Source organism: Psammomys obesus, unplaced genomic scaffold, assembly GCF_907164565.1.
Source record: "Psammomys obesus unplaced genomic scaffold, mPsaObe1.curated_primary_1811, whole genome shotgun sequence".
Classification (NCBI taxonomy): Eukaryota; Metazoa; Chordata; class Mammalia; order Rodentia; family Muridae; genus Psammomys; species Psammomys obesus.
Genome location: NW_026596240.1, coordinates 6559452 through 6579881, shown reverse-complemented (window position 1 = coordinate 6579881; position 20430 = coordinate 6559452). Strand labels below are relative to the sequence as shown.

The window sequence follows — 20430 nt, the reverse complement described above, 5'->3', positions numbered from 1 at the left end:
TTGAGGTGGTAGAAAATTCCAAACTCCAGGGATCTTTTAGATGTTTAAAGCTTTAACTATATCTTAGTTGCTTGGGGGAAATGCACTTAAAAATGAAATGAAACTTTAAATTTCATTGAACTGTTAATCATTTATTCAGAGAGAGAGAGAGAGAGAGAGACTTGATGAGCATGCATCTAATCAATGGGAGTTTGCACTTGGCCTGCCTGCTTTCATCTCAGCTATGAAGATGAAATGGCATCTTTTAGCAGTTTGCTTCATTCACACTCTCTTGCAGGCTTAGAAGGAATATATAGTTAATTAACTCAGGCTTTTAGCAATCACCAAACTTTGGGGGTGACCCAGTGAAAAATATCTTTTATGCAGAGTTGCCTGGCAATTTATCAGTGGTTATGACACCTGTGTTGATAAAATAAATCAGGGAGCCTAAATTGAAACACCGCACAGGTGCAAATCATATACTTCCTATGGCTTTGAGCAGCAACTTGTAAAGTAGTGAAATTTATTTTTAGGATTTCATATTTTCCAAAACACCCATTAATACCTTTCCTACCTGTTTCCTATTCCCAAGTGCCTGTTGGAGCCATCCGTCTTTCTATCTATACTAGAGTATTTCCTAAGTACTTCTGATGAGTTTCATGCTGAGTCCTTGGGGAGAAACTCAAGCATTCTTGACATATAAAAATCTTGGCTTCTCTTCTGCAACGACACAGAACTTGTTAAATAATGCAGGATAGAATATTAATTTCTCCATTATTTGATGCGGTACCTAATTGAAGAATGCACTCAGAGGAGAAGACAGCATTTGTGTGCTGGCTGGAAGACTCTTGGAGAACGTATCTGTTGGTTCTTTCTCGGCTTCCTGCCACTTGTCTCTTTCTGTGTTACCTGTTTCTGACATTCCACAGTCAGTTACAGGGTTAGCTGCTACCGCTTTCTAAGTCTTAGAATTAAAAGCTCCTTTTTCCTGTGGTTTTGCTCCCAGTGGACAAACCTGTGGATTATTCCCATATGTTTGGTTGTTACAACTTTATCCCTTACGAAGGGCAACTTGGTTGGCACTCAGAAAAAAAACAAAACAAAACAAAAAACCTGGAGTTCTATTAGTGAAATATCATATATACTGTGATAAGAACATCAGAATAATGGCAGCCCATCTCCTGTGCACACCATCTTATTTGTGTATGGAATGACATTGCAATACAGATATCCTGGACTTTGCATGGCTGGGCTAGTGAAATTTCAACTTGACCATGAGGTGAAAAGGATGTATATTCAGTTGAAATTATAGTTTGAATTTTGGATTTGGTTCTTCTAGAGGCTATTTATAATTGATTTGTTATTCTTACCATGCTGGGCAATGACAACAAGCCACAGTTCCCTGTCATGTGATCATGACCCTAATAATTAGTGAGCATAACTCTAAGCTAAAACAATCAGTGCATCAAATGTGTTATTTACCTACAACACCTTCAAGTTGCAGTGACTTTATAAGTACATAGTTTTCTCATACATTGGAAATTATCTGTGCTAATGAGCAGAAGCTGAGGGTGTTACCAACAAATTTCTTTGATAATAATATATTGTGTATTTACGGTTCTTTGACAATGTCAAAGCATCGAAGGACAGATAAATCACAGTTTCTTTTTCACCTTTATCTTTTACCCTCCCCTACCACTTCAGGATCCAGGAAATCTGGGCGGTGGCTGATGTGGTCAGATGATGGATTTGCTTTGTGGCCTCCTCTCGACTTTCATCCATTCTAAAGAGATACTGCATCTTCCTTTTCCAAGAAAAATGTTCTTAGCTAGTGAAAAGGAAATATTTAGAAAGGTCCACATGCTCAGACAATGATTTATACACCGCATAAAGGTATTATGAAATACTCAAGGTTCTATAAATAATAGCACTATTTGTAATAACAATATGATTTCTATATGCAGGGATTGAAAGTAGGCGGGCAGCCTTCCAAATATGATAGGGTGACTGTTGGATCGATAGATAATTTTTCCTCCTCCCTCCTATTGGTTTAAATGACAGCAAAATGTGTTGCAGGTAGAATGCAGGGCACATTATTGCTTTCTGCCATTCTGATGATTTCGACTTTCACTTCTTTCAAATGACAACAATTTGAAGACTGGGGATTTATTAGCTCCTAACACATCCATCTATAAGAGTCAGAGCTACTCATTATTTTGAATATTCCTTATACAGTTAGTTTCATTTTCAAGTCCACATGAGGGAAAGAAAGAGGGTCATACATATTTGTATTACTACTGCCATGCTTGGCATACTTATACTGTGCCCCCAAACATGGCTGATGTGAGTCTGTGGTTCCAATGGGCATCCTCCATGCTATATTTGTCTTCATAGATCTTCCATGAGTTAACCTCCTCTTTTCATTTTATACCCTTTGTACCTGTTTGCTTCCCATTGGATACTACCTGTATTTAATAAACCGTTTTTAGGTGAAAAGAGGGACTGGAATGAGAATGTCCTTGAAAGGATTAGCAATTTTTAGAGATTTGAAAGTTAATAATTCTTAATACTGTGCTGCATAGATCACAAAGTAAGTCTCAGTTATGTGTCATTTGCCATGTCAGTGTGCATATATTATATACATCTCCAGGATTTTCAGGATGATGTATGTATCATCCATCTAATCTACACAGAGAGAAGTTTAATAGTAATAACAATAATAATTGATTCTATTTTTGTAAACAGGGCTCATTCAGGCATCTCAGGCTGGTCTCAGAGTTGCTCTATAACTGGCGATGACCTTGGCTTTCTAAATCTCTTGTTTCTCACTCTTGAGTGCACTTTAGGTGGTTCAGGAGACCCAGCATAGGGAGAGGTGCATGGCAGACAAATTCTCTAACCAAGTGCACTACAGTGTCAGCCCGAGAGAAGAGCTTTCTCCAGCGTCAAGGGACCTTTTATTTTGCAAAGAGGCAAAAGGTAGTATGATAAAAGATCAGTGAAATCCAGTATTATACTTTACCTAAAGATTAACTGAAATGTTTCAAAACTTCAGTGAGTGTCACAATAATTTTGTTTAGAATGAAACAGGAATTTTGAAGGTCTCCTCAACATCTGATGTTTTGGCAAACTGGACTGAAGCTGACAGCCAAAATCTGAGAGAATAAAGACATCCTCTGAAAACCCAAATCAGGAAATGTATTCTCTTTGTTCTTGTCAATTCCATCCATGGATCCACCCTGGACATGTTTGTAAAATAACAGTCTAAGTCTAAAACAAATAGAGTTCTGTAAACATTCACTTCCCTAGCACAGCAGATGGCCACTAGGATAGGCACCCACAGCAGTGTGGGAGAGTACTTGGAGTGTTATCTTCTTTTAATAATTACACTTACTAAATGTTATCTTTACTGCAGGTAAAGATAAAGAAGATGGACTAGTGAGTTGGCTCAGTTCGTAAAGCACTTACCATGCAAGCATGAGGGACAGAATTCAAATCCCTAACAAGCATGTGAATGTTAGGTAGACATAACAGTATAATTAGTAATCCCAACACGTGAGAGTCAGAGATCAGATCCCTGGGGCAAGCTTGTTAGCCAAACTAGCCATATTGGCAAGCTCTATGTTTAACGAAAGAAGATACTTAACAGCAATCTCTGGCCTCCACACACATGTACACATATTCTAATATACATTCATATAAAGATGCATCCCCACATAGGCAAACATACAGGCAAGCAGACTACATACATGTAACAAAAAGTGTGAAAAAGATAAAGATAAATGGGAACGGAACAGGTCCAAGAATAAAAGTGCAAAAGATTAAAGAGAATACCACCTCAAACTCATGTTTTATTAACAGCCTTTGAAAAGAAACACATGACATTTTGTAATCACAGAACTTTGTTTATTTTGAAGCAGGATCTCATATAGCTCAACCTCTTGGGGGACTCAGTACATAGCTGAAGGTGATCTTAATCTTTTCATTGCTTCCACTTCCTAAATGGTGGGATTACAGCTACACACCACCTTATGTCTTGCCTCTAGTTTCTAAATCAATTCTTTTATTTACTTATTTTATGCCCAATATGCCCACTTAATTACTCCAAATACAGTTAAAGCTTTTTATATTTTAAGTACATTGCCATCATGATTGATCATCCAGCTAACTGTTAAGAAGATGAGGCATGCATTATGCTATATATTGTACTTACAGGAAAACAGACACAAAAAGTAAGGTATAGCAATAATTTAGGATCACAGACTAGTCACAGTTAGCTGATACTATTAGGAGACAAGTCTGTCTGCCTCTCTGAGTGGATGGTAGTCATAACAGAGTTTCAAATCTCTCTGTAGCTAGTTTCTTTGAAGAGTAAACTTAGGACCTTGTAAACATGAGGCAATGGCTCTGCCACTGAGCTATGACTCCAACCCTCTTTTGACTATTTATTTTAAAGGTTGTATTAACTTGCTTTACATATATGGGTGTTTTGTTTGCACATATGTTCATGTATACCATGGTCATATCAAGTACCGATGATGGAGGATAGAAGAGGCTACTGAATATCCTGGAACTGGAGTTACAGACAGTTTTGAGGTGCCATGTGGGTGCTGAGAGTTGAAACTGGGTCCTTTTGAAGAAAAACAATGCTCTTGACCACTGAGCCATCTCTACAGTCTCTAGTTTTATTTTGAGACAAGGACTCAACAAGTTGTTTTGCCTAACCTCTTGTTCTAGACTATTTATATGAGAGGCTTTCTTTTTTTTTAATATTTTTAAAAATAATTTATACATTCACTTATATCCCAGTGGTAGCCCTCTCCCTCTTTCCCTCCCAATCCTCCCCTTGTTCCCTCATCTCCTCCCTGCCCCCTTCCGAATCCACTGAGAGGGGCTGTCCTTCTCTCCTTCCATCTGGCCCTAGCTTATCAGGTATCTTCAGGATGGTTGCAATGTCCTTATCTGTGGTCTAACAAGGCTGCTTCTTCCTCAGGGGGAGGGGAAGCTCATGATTTCATGTCAGAAACAATTCCTGTCCCCCTTACTAGGGAACCCGCTTGGACACTGAGCTACCATGGACTATGTCTGAGCAGGGGAAGGAAGGTTTTGTAGAATTTTAGACAACTAAAAATATGTATACATATGCCCTGATTTTTGACTTTTCATTGAAAATCCTACAAGTCTACGTATCACATATTTGTTTAGAAAAATTGGCTTAATTAAGCAAGTTTCAGAGAAAAGTGGCTGCTTCAGCCCAGCTTTCAATTCTCATGCTTATGTGTATGAATGGGCTACACCTGTCTATGCTTTTTTTTTCCATGTAAAGAGACTCGTAGGTGCACGACACGTGGTCACATCTTTCTTCCAAGCAGATCATCTGTCAGACGGAATATGTCATCTAGTATCTCCCTCATTCTTCGCTCAACTATGGAGCTTTGTGCGATGCTGTAGAGATGTGGCATAGAGCAAGAGATGACTTGCCCCTAGGAAGACAAATAAAGAAATATTAGTGTATTAGACTGAAGTCTTGATGATTGAATAGTTTTCACACTTTAAAAAAAAAAAAACATTTTCTCATGTGTAGAAGCTGCTTGTGCAGTGTTCATAGAACTTTGAATCCATGGGACTCTTGTCAATGTTTTGTTTTTGTTTTTAAACGGGCAAAAAAAGCTTATAAGTAATCCTTGAATTCTTATTTTCCCAGAATTATTTTTTTTAATTTATTCACTTTGTATCCCAGCTGTAGCCACCTCCCTCATCTTCTCCCAATCCTGCCCTCCCTCTCTCTTCTCCTATTCTGCCATCCCCCTCAGTCCACTGATAGGGAAGATCCTCCTCCCCTTCCATCTGGACCCTAGCCTATTAGGTCTCATCAGGACTGGCTGCATTCTCTTCCTCTGTGGCCTGGTACGGCTGCTCCCCCATCCCCTCAGGGGAAGGTGATCGAAGAACCAGCCAGTGAGTTCATATCAGAGACAGTCCTTGTTCCCACTTCTAACCCACTTGGACACTGAGTTACCATGAACTACATCTGAGCAGGGGTTCTACGTTATCTCCATGCATGATCCTGGGTTGGAGTATCAGTCTCACAAAAGACCCCTGTGCCCAGATTTTTTGGTTCTGTTGCCAAAATCTGAGAGATTTTGATAATCAATGGCCATTTAATTCATGCCTTAATCCATACCACAAACACTTATTTTGGTTCTGAGCTTTCAGAAAAAAAAAAAAAAAAGTGATAGACTCCATCTCCAGTGGAATATGATACTCTTAACACCTAGGACATCTCTCTAGCTTGAAAATAGCTATTTTTAAATCAAATATTAATACATCACTTAAGATCTGAACCCAGATTTTTTGGGGGATTAACTTGGGGATCTCTTGTCCCCTCCAGGTCTTTCTATCTCCCCTTCTTTCATAAAAGTCCCTGCACTCTGCCCAAAGTTTGGCTATGAGCCTCAGCCTCTGCTTTGATACCTTGCTGGGTAGAGTCTTTCAGAGGCCCTCTGTAATAGGCTCCTGTCCTGTTCCTTGTTTTCTCCCTCTTCCGAAGTCTATCCACTTGGATTTCTAAGTAAGAACTGATCATCTTACCCAGGGTCCTCCTTCTTGCTTAGATTCTTTAGGTATACAGATTTTAGTATGTTTATCCTATATTATTGTCTAATATTCACTTATAAGTGAGTATCTACCATGTGTGTCTTTCTGGTTCTGGGATACCTCACTCAGGAAGATCTATTCTAGATCCCACCATTTGCCTCCAAATTTCATGATTTCTTTGTTTTATATTGCTGAATAGTATTCCATTGTATAAATGTATCACAATTTCTTTATACATTCCTCCATTGAAGGACATCTGGGTTGTTTCTAGGTTCTGGCTATTACAAATAAAGCTAGTACAGACATGGTTGAGCAAATGCCCTTGTTTTATACTTGAGCATATTTTGGATATATGCCTAGGAGAACTATAGCCGGATCTTTAGGTAGCACTATTCCTAATTGTCTGAGAAAGTGGCAGATTGACTTCCAAAGTGATTGTACAAGTTTACATTCCCACCAGCAAAGGAGAAGTGTTCCTCTTTCTCAACATCCTCTCCAGCATGTGCTGAAAATGGAGTTGTTTTTTTTTTAAAAAAAACTTTTCTTTTGTATGTGTGTGGTATGCATGCATGTATGCATGATCTTATGTGTGTACACTTGTGTGTGTATGTGTGTGTGCATGTATCTCTGCACAAATGTGTATTAGGAGCTTTCTTTTATTGCTCTCCAACTTAATCACTGAGTCAGGGTCTCTCACTTGAAGCCAGCACTCATAGGTATACTAGCTCTTCTGGTGGGTATGTTCCAGGGAATTACCTGTCTCAGCTCTCAGAGGGCTAGAATTACAAGTGGGTTACTGCACCAACCTAATGTTTATCTGGGCTCTCAGAAAACAAACTCTGGCCCTCAGGCTGTGACATATTAAGTACTTCATCCACTGTGTCATCTCCCTAGTCCATGTGAATTTTTCTTTAAAAAACATTTAATTTGTCCTTTATTTTATTCATATATTTATGCTTACATAATGAATAATCCCATTATATTGTCTTTGAAATGGAAAGCAGACAACTTTGTATTATGTACTTTATCCATAAATGGCAAGAGAAGACCAAAATGGATTTACAGGGAGTTGAACATAGATATAACTCTGCTGAGAACTGACTTTTTTTCTATGTATATTAATTTATCTTTCTATAAATATATTCTGTTTATGTTAATTTATATTTTAGAAAACATAACTTTAGTGACGAAACCCTGTTTATAAACTACTTAAACAAAAGGTTTTTTAACATTGGTTGGATTTTGCAATTCAAGTATTTTCCTAAATTGTCTTAAACTTTTAATGTTCATGATAATGAATTTTATAAACCAGAAATGATGTTTCTTTTCTTAATAGACTGGAAGGAAAGAAAAAGGAGACCCTCTCAACATTGCAATTGACAAGATGACCAAGAAAACAAGAGATCTGAGGAGACAGGTATGCTTTTGCTTCTTTCTGTTTTTACCACAAAGTATTCTATAATGGTTTTCAGAATGTCCCTTTCCATGGTATCATTTTAGAACTTACTGATTCAGGTGGTCATTTGTCATCTCATTTACATACACATAAACAGAGGTCTATTAGAAATTAAAAACTGCCAAGCCAAGCAATGACACGTCTGCAAGATTCATGATGTCAATAACCCAGAAGGTAGCCTCCCACAAAAGAGACATGATTTTCTCAGAGAGGAACTTGAATTCTCTACTGTGGGCATTTGTTTTTTAATCCAGACAGGCCAGAGACCTGTCACTGATCTGTGATAGTTCTTACTAAGCTTTTAAGGTGTTGAATGATATATTGGATTGCTAATGTTTAATGTGAAAGAAAACTCTTAATATAATGGTTTCATTAAGGTCAAAGGCCCAACATATTCTACTGGAGATGGAGTCTTATCACTTTTTTTTTTTTCCTGAAATCCCAGAACCAAAATAAGAGTTTGTGGTATGGATTAAGGCATGAATTAAATGGCCATTGATTATCATGAGTCTGATGGCTCCAATTTTTGTTTTGTTTTTAGGGGAAATCTTATCTGGGGGAAGGAGGTGATTTTATTTTTTTAAGTGACAAATGTGTTATGACCATAAACCAATATTGATTTGGAAGTTTTTTGGTTTTGTCTTTAATCGTGGAAATTATTTCTAATGATTAAGTGGTATATCTAATACATAAATTTTCATTATTACTAGATGTTTTCTAAGGTTTTTTGTTTTGCTTTGTTTGTTTTTAAGAATATATTTAAGACAATGTTTTTCAACCTTCCTTATGTTGCAGCTCTTTAATATAGTTCTTCCTGCTGTGGTGACCCCAACCATAAAATTATTTTATTGGTACTTAATAACTGTAATTTTACTACCGGTATGAATCATTATGTATCTATCTGACATGAGATCCCAAAGGGTTGTGACACATAAGCTAGGAACCACTGACTGAAGGCAACTCAGCTGACTTTTGAGGTGCTCTGAGAACACTGCAGCCCAGATTCTGACAGGCTTGGACTTCTTGTGTTCCTCATTTACTGACATCTCCTGCTATCCAGGGACCACAGAGATTACCCCAGAACACGGGCTGCACACACATACCTCAAAATGGGTTTTTCCAAAAAACCCTGGGTTCAGATCTCAAGTGATGTATTAATATTTGATTTAAAAATAGCTATTTTCAAGCTAGAGAGATGTCCTAGGTATTAAGAGTATCTCTTGCTCTTGCGGAGTACCCAGACTTGTTTCCCAGCACCCACGTGGCTGTTCACAGCCCTTGGTAACATCTGTTGTGTTTTGGTTGACCTCAGATGGAGATGGTCTGGGGGACAGTACTGGTTCTATTAAAACATCCCCCTTTCTCCACGTGTGCTCATTCAGCTCTTAACTTCATGCTCCTCTGAGTTATTTTGCTCTCATTGTTTTAACCAAAGAACCCAAGAACATAAAAACCTTGCATACTTTTTTCAATTAGATAATTTTAAAAGTTTTTCATTTATCATTTTAAAACCAAGGACAATTTTATAACTTTTTGTGCTTTTTTTTTTTCAATTTCATTTTATTTATTGGTGGTGGTAGGGCAATCTGTCTTTAAACAGGGGTAGATTACTCTTCAACAAAATGATCCTAGATAGTTTTCCCTTGAAGTCAAGCATCTTGTTGTTTAAATAAACTTCTTGTTTAAAATGAAAAAAAAATCCAATGATGCCCTCTTCTGACCATTACAGGTACCAGGCTCATATATTGTATGTTCTACATAATTTCCAATTACAGCCCTTTATTGTCTTCTTTTTTGTTACTCACTGGTTTCATTAGTCCCTATTGCCCTCATAGATAGTTTTATATCTACTGCCCCCCCTCCACACACACACACACACACAATTTTATGTAGGTTTATAAAATACAGGAACAATTATCAAGAAAAGACATGATACTTTGCTTTCTGCAACTGGCTCAATTCACTTTGTCTGGTTACCTCCTGTTTCATCTGTCACTGGAACCATTTTTATATTTTTCCATGATGAACCCTGCTTTGTAAGATAGTATGTACTCTATCTGGAAGAGATTGTGCCTCATATTTATATTTCCCTGACAAACACACTTTAAGTCCTGCCTAACACCCGCCCTATATCCCCCCCCACCCCCCGGAAGCTTTTGTATATGCCCATCTTCATGACAAAGTTGATTATACTAGTCAGCTAGAAAAAAACTACTGGCGAAGGCAGCACCTGCTATGTTTTCTGCAACTGTGGAAAGATTAGATTGGTGCAGCTGCATCTACCGCCGTTCATTTCTATAGTACACCAAGCAGAGACAGGATTATCAAGGAGCCAGGACAAGAATGGCTATGGAGAGTCCTAGCTGTGTTTGAAACCAGGAGAACACGCACAGCTGTGTTTCTTTCTTTGCTTTTGTTGTTTAAACTTTTCTCATTGTTGGAACCAAATGCTTTCAAAAGTAATTTAAAAGAGGAGACATTCATTTTGGCTTTTAGTTGGAAGGTACACAGGGTATCATGTTAGGGACGTCACAGGTGAAGATCTTTCTAGGTGGAAGGATAGAGGATGAAGCTGCTTGATCATATCTGGATGGATCAAGAAGCAAAGACAGGGTAGAGAGCAGGGTGGGTGCGAACTTTAAACTGCACCCCCCCCCACAGAGACCCATTTCCTCAGCTAAGGGGTTGCCTCCTAAGGATTTCCATGTAATCCCCCAGAACATCAGCAGAAGCTAGGGGTCAAGTATGGGAACACTGGAGCCTGCAAGAAGCATTTTTTTTTTAATTTTAATTTTTCTTTTTAGTTACAGTTTGTTAACTCTGTGTCCCAGCTGTATCCTGCTCCCTCATTCCCTCCCCGTCCCCAACTCCCTCCCTGGTCTCCTTCCTACCCCTTTCCAAGTCCACTGATAGGGGAGGACCTCCTCCCCTTTCATTTGACCCTGTTTTATCAGGTATCTTCAAGGCTGGCTGCAAAGTCCTCCTCTGTGGCCTAACAGGACTGCTCCTCCCCTGGGGGTGGGGGGGGGAGTCAAAGAGCCTGCCCTTGAGATCCTGTTAGAAATAGTCCTTGTTCCCCTTACTTTGGAAAACTACTTGGTTACTGAGCTACCGCGGGCCATATCTGAGCAGAAGTTCTAGGTTATATCCATAGATGGTCCTTGGTTGAGTGTCAGTCTCAGAAAAGATCCTGTGCCCGGATATATTTGGTACTTGTAGAGCTCCTATCCTTTCCATATCATACTAACTCCCCTTCTTTCATATGATTCCCTGCACTCTGCCAAGGTTTGGTTATGAGTCTTAGTGTCTGCTTTGAAACACTGCTAGGTAGAGTCTTTCAGATGCCTTTTGTGATGGACTCCTGTCATATATTCAATGCACCTCCCATTTGTCTTTCTAAATGAGGATTGATCATCTTCACCCATGTCCACTTTCTTGATTATCTTCTTTAGGTGTGTAGATGGACATCTGGGTTGTTTCCAAGTTCTGGCTATTACAAATAAAGCTGCTACAAACATGGTTGAACAAATGTCCTTGTTGTGTACTTGAGCAAATTTTGGGTATATACCTAGGAGTGGTATAGCTGGGTCTTGAGGTAGCACTACTCCTAATTGTCTGAGAAAGCACCAGATTGACTTCCAAAGTGGCTGTACCAGTTTACATTCCCACCAGCAATAGAGAAGGGTTCCCCTTTCTCCACAACATCTCCAGCATGTGTTGTCACTTGAGTTTTTGATCTTAGCCATTTTGATGGGTTTGAGGTGAAATCTCAGGGTCATTTTGATTTGCATCTCTCTGAAGGCTAAGGATGTTGAGCATCTCTTTAAGTGTTTCTCTGCCATTTGATGTTCCTCTTTCGAGAATTCTCTATTTAGCTCCGTTCCCCATTTTTTAATGGGATTACTTGTTTTGTTGCTTTTCTGCTTCTTTAGTTCTTTATATATACTGGATATTAGCCCTCTGTCAGATAAAGGGTTGGTGAAGATTCTTTCCCAATCTGTAGACAGTCATTTTGTTTTGATGACTGTGCCTTTTGCTTTACAGAAGATTTTCAGTTTCATGAGGTCCCATTTATTGATTGTTGCTCTTAGAGCCTGTGCTGTTGGTGTTCTGTTCAGGAAGTTGTCTCCTGTGCCAATGAGTTCTAGGCTGTTCCTCACTTTTTTTTTTCCCAACTGATTTAGAGTATCTGGTTTTATGTTGAGGTCCTTGATCCACTTTGACTTTAGTTTTGTGCAGGGTGATAAATATGGACCTATTTTCATTTTTCTGCATGTAGACATCCAGTTGGACCAGCACCATTTGTTGAATATACTGTCTTTTTTCCATTGAATGGATTTGGCTTCTTTGTCAAATACCGAGTATTCATAGGTGTGTGGGCTTATTTCTGGGTCTTCTATGCAGTTCCATTGGTCCTCCTTTCTGTTTCTATGCCAATACCATACAGTTTTTATTACTGTTGCTCTGTAGTACAGCTTGAGATTGGGGATGGAGATACCTCCAGATGATCTGTTGTTGTACAAGATCATTTTGGAGATTCTGGGTTTTTTGTTTCTCCATATGAAGCAGAGAATCTTTTTTTCAAGGTCTGTAAAGAATTGAGTTGGTATTTTGATGGGAATTGCATTGAATCTGTAGATTGCTTTTGGCAGAATGGCCATTTTCACAATGTTAATCCTACCAATCCATGAGCACGTGAGATCTTTCCATCTTCTGAGATCTTCTTCCATTTCTTTCTTCAGAGACTTGAAGTTTTTCTCAAACAGGTCTTTCACTTGCTTGGTTAGAGTCACACCAAGTTACTTTATGTTATTAGTGGCTATTGTGAAGGGTGTTGTTTCCCTAATTTCTTTCTCAGCCTTTTTGTCTTTGGTGTACAGGAGGGCTTCTGATTTTTTTGAGTTGATTTTGTATCCTGCCACTTTGCTGAAGGTGTTTATCAGCTGAAGGAGTTCTCTGGTTGAATTTTTGGGGTCGCTCATGTATACTATCATATCATCTGCAAATAGTGAGACTTTGACCTCTTCCTTTCCAATTTGTATCCCCTTGATCTCCTTTAGTTGTCTTATTGCTCTGGCTAGGACTTCAAGTACTATGTTGAAGAGGTATGGAGACAGTGGGCAGCCTTGTCTTGTCCCTGATTTCAGTGGGATTGCTTTAAGTTTCTCTCCATTGAGTTTGATGTTGGCTATAGGCTTGCTGTATATTGCCTTTACTATTTTTATGTATGTGCCTTTTATCCCTGATCTCTCCAAGACTTTAAACATGAATGGGTGTTGGACTTTGTCAAAAGCTTTTTCGGCATCTAAGGAGATGATCATGTGGTTTTTCTCCTTCATTTTGTTTATGAGGTGGATTACATTGATGGATTTCCGTATGTTGAACCACCCTTGCATGCCTGGGATGTATCCTACTTGGTCATGGTGGATGATATCTTTGATGTGTTCTTGGATTCGGTTTGCAAGTATTTTATTGAGTATTTTTGCATCAATGTTCATAAGAGAGATAGGTCTGAAGTTCTCTTTTTTTGTTGGATCTTTGTGTGGTTTAGGTAGCAAGGTGACTATGGCTTCATAGAATGAGTTTGGTAGTGTTCCTTCTGTTTCTATTTTGTAGAATAGTTTGAGGAGAATTGGTGTTAGCACTTCTTTGAAGGTCTTGTAGAATTCTGCGCTGAAGCCATCTGGTCCAGGGTTTTTTTTGGAGGGGAGACTGTTAATGACTGCTTCAATTTCCTTGGGAGATATAGGGCTATTAAGTCTTTCTACCCGATCTTGGCTTAATTTTGGTAGATGGAATCTATCAAGAAAATTATCCATTACATGTAGATTTTCAAATTTTGTGCCATATAGGTTTTTGTAGTATGACCTAATAATTGTTTGGATTTCCACAGTGTCTGTAGTTATGTCCCCATTTTCATTTCTGATTTTGCTGATTTGGATAGTTTCTCTCTGCTTTTTAGTTAGTTTGGCTAAGGGTTTGTCTATCTTGTTTATTTTCTCAAAGAACAAGCTTTTTGTTTCATTGATTCTTTGGATAGTTTTATTTGTTTCTAATTGATTGATTTCAGCCCTGAGTTTGATTATTTCCAGCTGTCTGCTCCTCTTGGGTGTATCTGCTTCTTTTTTTTTCTAGGGTTTTCAGTTGGGCCATTAAGTTGTTTGTATGTGATGTTACGAATTTCTTCTTGCAGGCACTTAGTGCTATAAATTTTTCTCTGAGCACTGCTTTCAATGTGTCCCATAAATTTGGGTATGTTGTGCCTTCATTTTCATTGAATTCTAGGAAGTCTTTAATTTCTTTCTTTATTTCTTCCTTGACCCAGCTGTCATTGAGTAGTAAGTTGTTCAGTTTCCATGTGCGTGTCGGCTTTTTGTTGTTTCTGTTGTTGTTGAAGTCCAGCTTTAGTCCATGGTGGTCAAATAGTATACAAGGGATTATTTCAATCCTTTTGTATCTGTTGAGGCTTGCTTTGTGACCCACTATATGGTCTATTTTGGAGAAGGTTCCATACGGTGCTGAAAAGAAGGTGTACTCTTTTGAGTTTGGGTGAAAAGATCTGTAGACGTCTATTAGGTCCATTTGATTTAGGGATTCTGTGAGTGCTTTTATTTCCCTATTTGGTTTCTTTCTAGTTAATCTATCCCTTGATGAGAGTGGGGTGTTGAAGTCTCCCACTATTAAGGTATTAGGATCAATGTATGATTTAAGCTTTAATAATGTTTCATTTACGAATGTAGGTGCTCTTGTATTTCGGGCATAGATATTCAAGATTGTGATGTCCTCTTGGTGGTTTTTTCCTTTGATGAGAATATAGTGGCCCTCCTTATCTTTTTTGATTAACTTTGGATGAAAGTCTATTTTATTAGATATTAGGATGTCTACTCCAGCTTGTTTTCGGGAACCATTTGCTTTAAAAACATTTTTCCAGCCCTTTACTCTGAGGTGGTGTTTATCTTTGTTGCAGAGGTATGTTTCTTGGATTCAACAGAATATTGGATCCTGTTTCCGCAACCATTCTGTTAGCCTGTGTCTTTTTATTGGTGAGTTGAGTCCATTGATATTGATAGATAGTAGTGACCAATGCATGTTAGTTCCTTTTGCAATGGAGTCGGGGATCTTACCCTGTTTCATTGCTTGTTTTCTTTTCATTTTTGTTGGGATATTATCTGTATGCCCTGTTTTCTTGGGTGAATTCGTTTTCGTTGGATTGGAGTTTTCCTTCTAGTATCTTCTGTATGGTTGGTTTGCTGTGTAGATATTGTGTAAATTTAGTTTTGTCATATAACATTTTGTTTTCTTCATCTATGTTGATTGAAAGCTTTGCAGGGTATAGTAGTCTGGGTTGACATTTGTGATCTCTTAGAGTCTCCATGATACTTGCCCAGGCCCTTCTGGCTTTCATAGTTTCTGATGAGAAGTCCGGTGTGATTCTGATAGGTCTACCTTCATATGTTACTTGGCCTTTTTACCTTGCTGCTTTTAATATCTTTTCTTTGTTCTGTAGATTTAGTGTTTTGACTATGATGTGACATGATGTGTTTCTTTTCTGGTCTAGTCTATTTGGAGTTCTGTATGCCTTTTGTATATTTATGGACATCTCTTTCTTTAAGTTGGGAAAATTTTCTTCTATGATTTTCTTGAAAATATTTTCTGGACCTTGGAGCCTGGAGTCTTCTTTTTTCATCAATTCCTATTATTCTTAGATTTTGTCTTTTCATAGCGTCCTTGATTTCTTGGATATTTTGTGATTGGAACTTTTCTGATTTTACTTTTTCTTTGAGAGAAGTATCAATTTCCACAAGTGTGTCTTCAGCTCCAGAGATTCTCTCTTCCATCTCTTGTATTCTGTTGGTGATGCTTACTTTTGTGGTTCCTGATCTCTTCTCCCAGTTCTCCAGCTCAAGGGTTTTCTCATTTTGTGTTTTCTTTATTGATTCTAATTCTGTTTTCATGCCTTGCACCATTTCTTTCATGTGTTTGAATTTGGATTCCTGTCTCTCTACGATGGTCTCTATTTCCTTGTTCATTTCCTTTTTATGTGCCACTAATTTTATCTCTACTTGTGCCTCTATTTGTTTGGCTATGTTTGCCTGTGTTTCTTTAAGGCTTTTGTCTATTTCTTCTTTCTTTACCTCCAATTGACTGGCCAACTCTTTGAAAGATTTGTTCATTTCCTCCTTATGAGCCTCAAATAATTGGGTAAGCATGGCTTTAAGGTCATTTTCCTGTGCTTCTGATGAATTGGAGTAGCCATCAATTTTGGGGTTTCCTGGTGAAGTCATGATGTCCTGATTTATGTTGGAAGTGTTCTTTCGCCTACCCCTGGCCATTGGCTTATATGAAACCTTCCCTGTTTGTTTTTGGATTCTGCAGATCAGACTGGTACTGTCTCTCTCTGGCATCTGGAGAGTTCTTCAGCAAGCTGAGAGAGGTCCCGTGTCCTTAGCGTGTGCTGAGGAGTAGCTGTACAGGCAGGTCACTTGGCAGAGATCAGGGTATCCGGGCTCTCTGCTCTCTAGTTTGGCCTTGCTTCTTTGATGTACTCCGCCAGCTCCGTGCTGCTGTCACTGCCAGGTTATGAGGTCTTGCTGCAGCGTTGTTTTCCTGGGTTAGAGGTCCTTCCACACACCAACTCAGATGGTTAGCACTTCCACAGCTCAGAAACTGTGTGCTAGTCGTCATCTTGGCTCCGCCCTCCAAGAAGCATTTTTTTTCATCCCCTCCTTTTTTAAATAGATGTTTTTCCTCACATAATATATTCTGATTACTGTTTCCTCTTCTTCTACTCCTCCCAGCTCCTTCTCACCTCCCCTTCCATCTGCATCCACCCCAAACCCTTTCTGTTCCTCATTAGAAATAGGTTTCTAAGGGATAATAAAACATGATAAAATAAAATATAATAATATGAAACAAAAACTAACTCATCTAACTTGGACAAAACAGGGAGACAGATAGAAAAGAGCCCAAGAAAAGGCATAGAAAACAGAGACCTACTTGTTCACACACTTAGGAAGCTCATAAAAATATTAAACTGGAACCCATAATATAAACACAGAGGACCTAGTGTAGACCCATGCTGGGTCTGTGTTTGCTGTCTCAGTCTCTCTGAGTTCATATGAGTTTTAATTATGTTGATTTATAGGGCCTTGTCCTCCCAGTGTCTTCCATCTTCTACGGATCTTACACTCTTAACTCCTCAGGCTTTCCCTGAGCCCTAAAGAGAGGGATTTGATGGAGCCAACCCCTTTAGGGCTGAGTGTTCCAAGATCTGTGAGAGACATTTTTTACATACAAACCATAGCACCACAGTTCTGTTTGGGAGCTTCTGGGCTGTCACCAGGAAATTCCTGTAAGGAAGGTATGGTTCACGTTAATATCCCCCACAACACAAGAATCCTAACCTCTGGAATCTGAAGGTTTTCCTTTGCCAGTAGTCAAAATATTTTAATGATGTTTCCTTTTTGTTGTTTTTGTATTGTTGTTGTTTGTTTATTTGTTTGAAGCATAGCATAGAGCGAGGCATGGTAGAGCATCCTTGTAATCCCAGCACTCAAGGAGGCAGAGGCAGGCAGATCACTATAAGTTCAAGGCCAGCCTGGTCTACAAAGTGAGTCCATGACAGTCAAGGCTATACAGAGAAACCCCTTCTTGAGAAAAAAAAAATGCAAAAACAAACATAAAAGAAATATAGTATAATAAAAAAAAAAAATTGCCCCTTTTGGTTTTAGTAAAACCAGATAGAGAGATGGACAGTTCTGCCTAACATAACCTCTCAGGTCAATTCTCCATGTCTTATCTGGTATGAAATGATATAGCTACTAAGAATTAGGAAGTTAATGAAAAACCAAAAATTGAGTTATAATAGATATCTTGACCCAGCCTCTAAGGTTGTAGGATGATTCTAGATATCCTGTTTTGCTACCTCCACCCTTTTTCTTCCTTCAAGACTGTCTCCCTCATAGCCCAGACTATCTTTGAAGTCACAGTAATCATCTCCCTCCAGCTCCTGACTGTTAAGATTATAGGTGTCAGCCATCATCCCTGGCTCTGGTGATTCCATGTCTTGGTCTTCTGCTGAAGTAAGGAGCCAGACTCATTCTGTAGGATCTCTTTGAGCTACAGAAAACTGTGTGACTCCACAAAAAAAAATTCACTTACTTCCTGTGCCAGAGGCACTAAGGGGTAATAATCAGATTTTAGAAGCACAGACAAGGTCTTCCAGGATTACTGTTGCTTAGACTTTCGAATAGATTATAAACATATGCTCCTACGTTTCCTGAGTTATTGCTTCTAAGTGGGGATAGTCTTTTACATCCAAAAGCCAGCATCTTTAGCTCACTCTACTTGGGGATTGGTAGACCACCACTACCCCCATTTTATTAAGAAGAAGTGGTGAGGGAATTCCCAGAATTGTCTTTTAGCAGAAGAGAGTGGTAGAATTTGCATGTTTCTGAGATAAGCCTACTGGAGAGCTGCACTCAGGGAAGTAGGCAAAACATCATTGTTTCTATGCCTGCCAGTTTTTTTTTTTTCTTTCCTCACATTTGCAGGAATGAGGATTACAGGAAGATTGTTTCATGGTATTAAGTTGCAGCAGTAATAGCACAATATCACATCACATCTGTGGATTTGGTTCAAACACCTTTCTCTTTCTTAATATGCCTTTCTTGGACTAAAATGGTGCCCATCTGTCACTTCCATGGCTACCCATATGTTGGAATATTTTTATCTTTCTTTCCATCCTTTCTGTCTCTCCACATTTACCTGTATGGCACAAAAATTTTCACTGATCTAAACTGAAGCTTGATTTGGATGGAATATACAGTGACTAATTTTCCTGGCTCAGCTGCATTCCTCTGCCTTTTAAATTTGGGCAGTTAGGAGCTGGACATAGGATCAGCAGTGAAGAACACTTGCAGCTCTTCTCAGCATTCATGTCAGGTACTCACAAACCCCTGCTCCAAAGGATTTGATACCCTTTTCTGGTCTTCATGGCACATGCATATGTGTGGCATACACTTATACAAACATACATAAATACAAGGAAAATCAAATACATCTTAAACTTAAAAAAAAATAGAGGTCAGTAGTTAGTTAATAGAATTAAAGGAGTTTGCCCCTGGGTATCAAACACATCGGAATATTTCCTGTTGCTGATGTGATTTCAGCTTCAGATAAACTTGCCTGATAACAGATTATAAAGGAAAACCCCTGGTAACCCTGGGCCATGTCCATAGACACATGTGTTCTTCATTCCTTTGTTACAGGGAGCCCACCGAGATGACCATTCAGACTCAGTTTATAACCAATTGAAATTCTTTAGTTCCAGCTAAGACTATACTTGCGTATTCTGGAACTAAGTTTAGCCCTGATCATTTAGATGAAGCGGCTTTTAAATACAAAAATCACATTCTGGTATCTTGCTCTGGAGCTGCAAAGGGAGGGTCTGCACAAGCAAGCACTTTGGCAGAAGCTGAGATCAATCAGTTAGCTTTGGTATATTGGCTTCAGGTCTGAGAGGAGTGTTGGGTAATTTTCCATGGGATTCTCCATCAAGGAGATTAAATTCTAGTCAAACCTGAAATGTCTTCAGCAAGAATACAAGATGGAGGAACCTCTGCATTGTCTCGCTCTATCATGCCTTGATGTGGTATTTAGAGAAATCAAATCTGATAGAGATAAAAAGAGGAAATCAAAGATTGAAGTTAATGAGAATTATACCAACATACATGGCTTTTCTGCTTTTATGTCTCCTGTACTTCCTCCTAGCCCTTAGGAAGATCCCTTTAGAAAAGTGAGCCTGGAAACTTCTAAAGTTCCACTTAATAAGTTAAAATAAATAAAGTCAATAACAATCCTTATTTTAGATGCCCTTAATTAGGGACATGGTGTTAGATTTGCAGACCCTTAAAAAAAATGAAAGTCTTCAATAAAATAGATCTTTATTGAAGTAGAATTTTCAAGCAAGTAGAAGCTCTCTCTTGAGGCAATATTTTCCAAGAAAGTCAAGTCACACAGAGTGGAAAAGGTCATAGGAACACAAGGCTATCACCTTAAACTGATTGACATAAATTCATCTTGCCATTTAAAACCCATGACAGTAGGCAGTAGTAGAACAGAATTCTCTTAGAAGTGTTTTGTGTGGGATGAAAAAAAAATGGATTTATGGAACTAAAACTCTGAACAGTATGTTCTAATTTTAGAACAGTGGGCACAATGGGTCCCATGTCTGAATGACTAGGTTGTCCCTGTTGTGTTTCTGGAAACAGTCTGGAAGGAAAGCTTTTGGCTTACTCCATGTCTGGTCAAAGAGATGCCTCAAAGTCTAGTCTTCACTCAGAATGGACCCAGCCAGGGACTGTCTGCTTGCTGCACTTGCCTGTTGTTCTCTAATA

General features: G+C 38.7%; 1 protein-coding gene across 2 annotated transcripts in view; it reads left to right on the top strand.

Moving 5' to 3' along the window:
- Positions 1-20430, top strand: part of Ctnna2 (catenin alpha 2) — a 1158760-nt gene that overhangs the window by 857348 nt on the left and 280982 nt on the right. For both annotated transcript variants that reach the window (XM_055596488.1, XM_055596487.1), the window contains exon 8: positions 7913-7993. In XM_055596488.1, coding sequence (XP_055452463.1) covers positions 7913-7993 — 81 coding nt within the window. The remainder of the gene's footprint in view (positions 1-7912; positions 7994-20430) is intronic.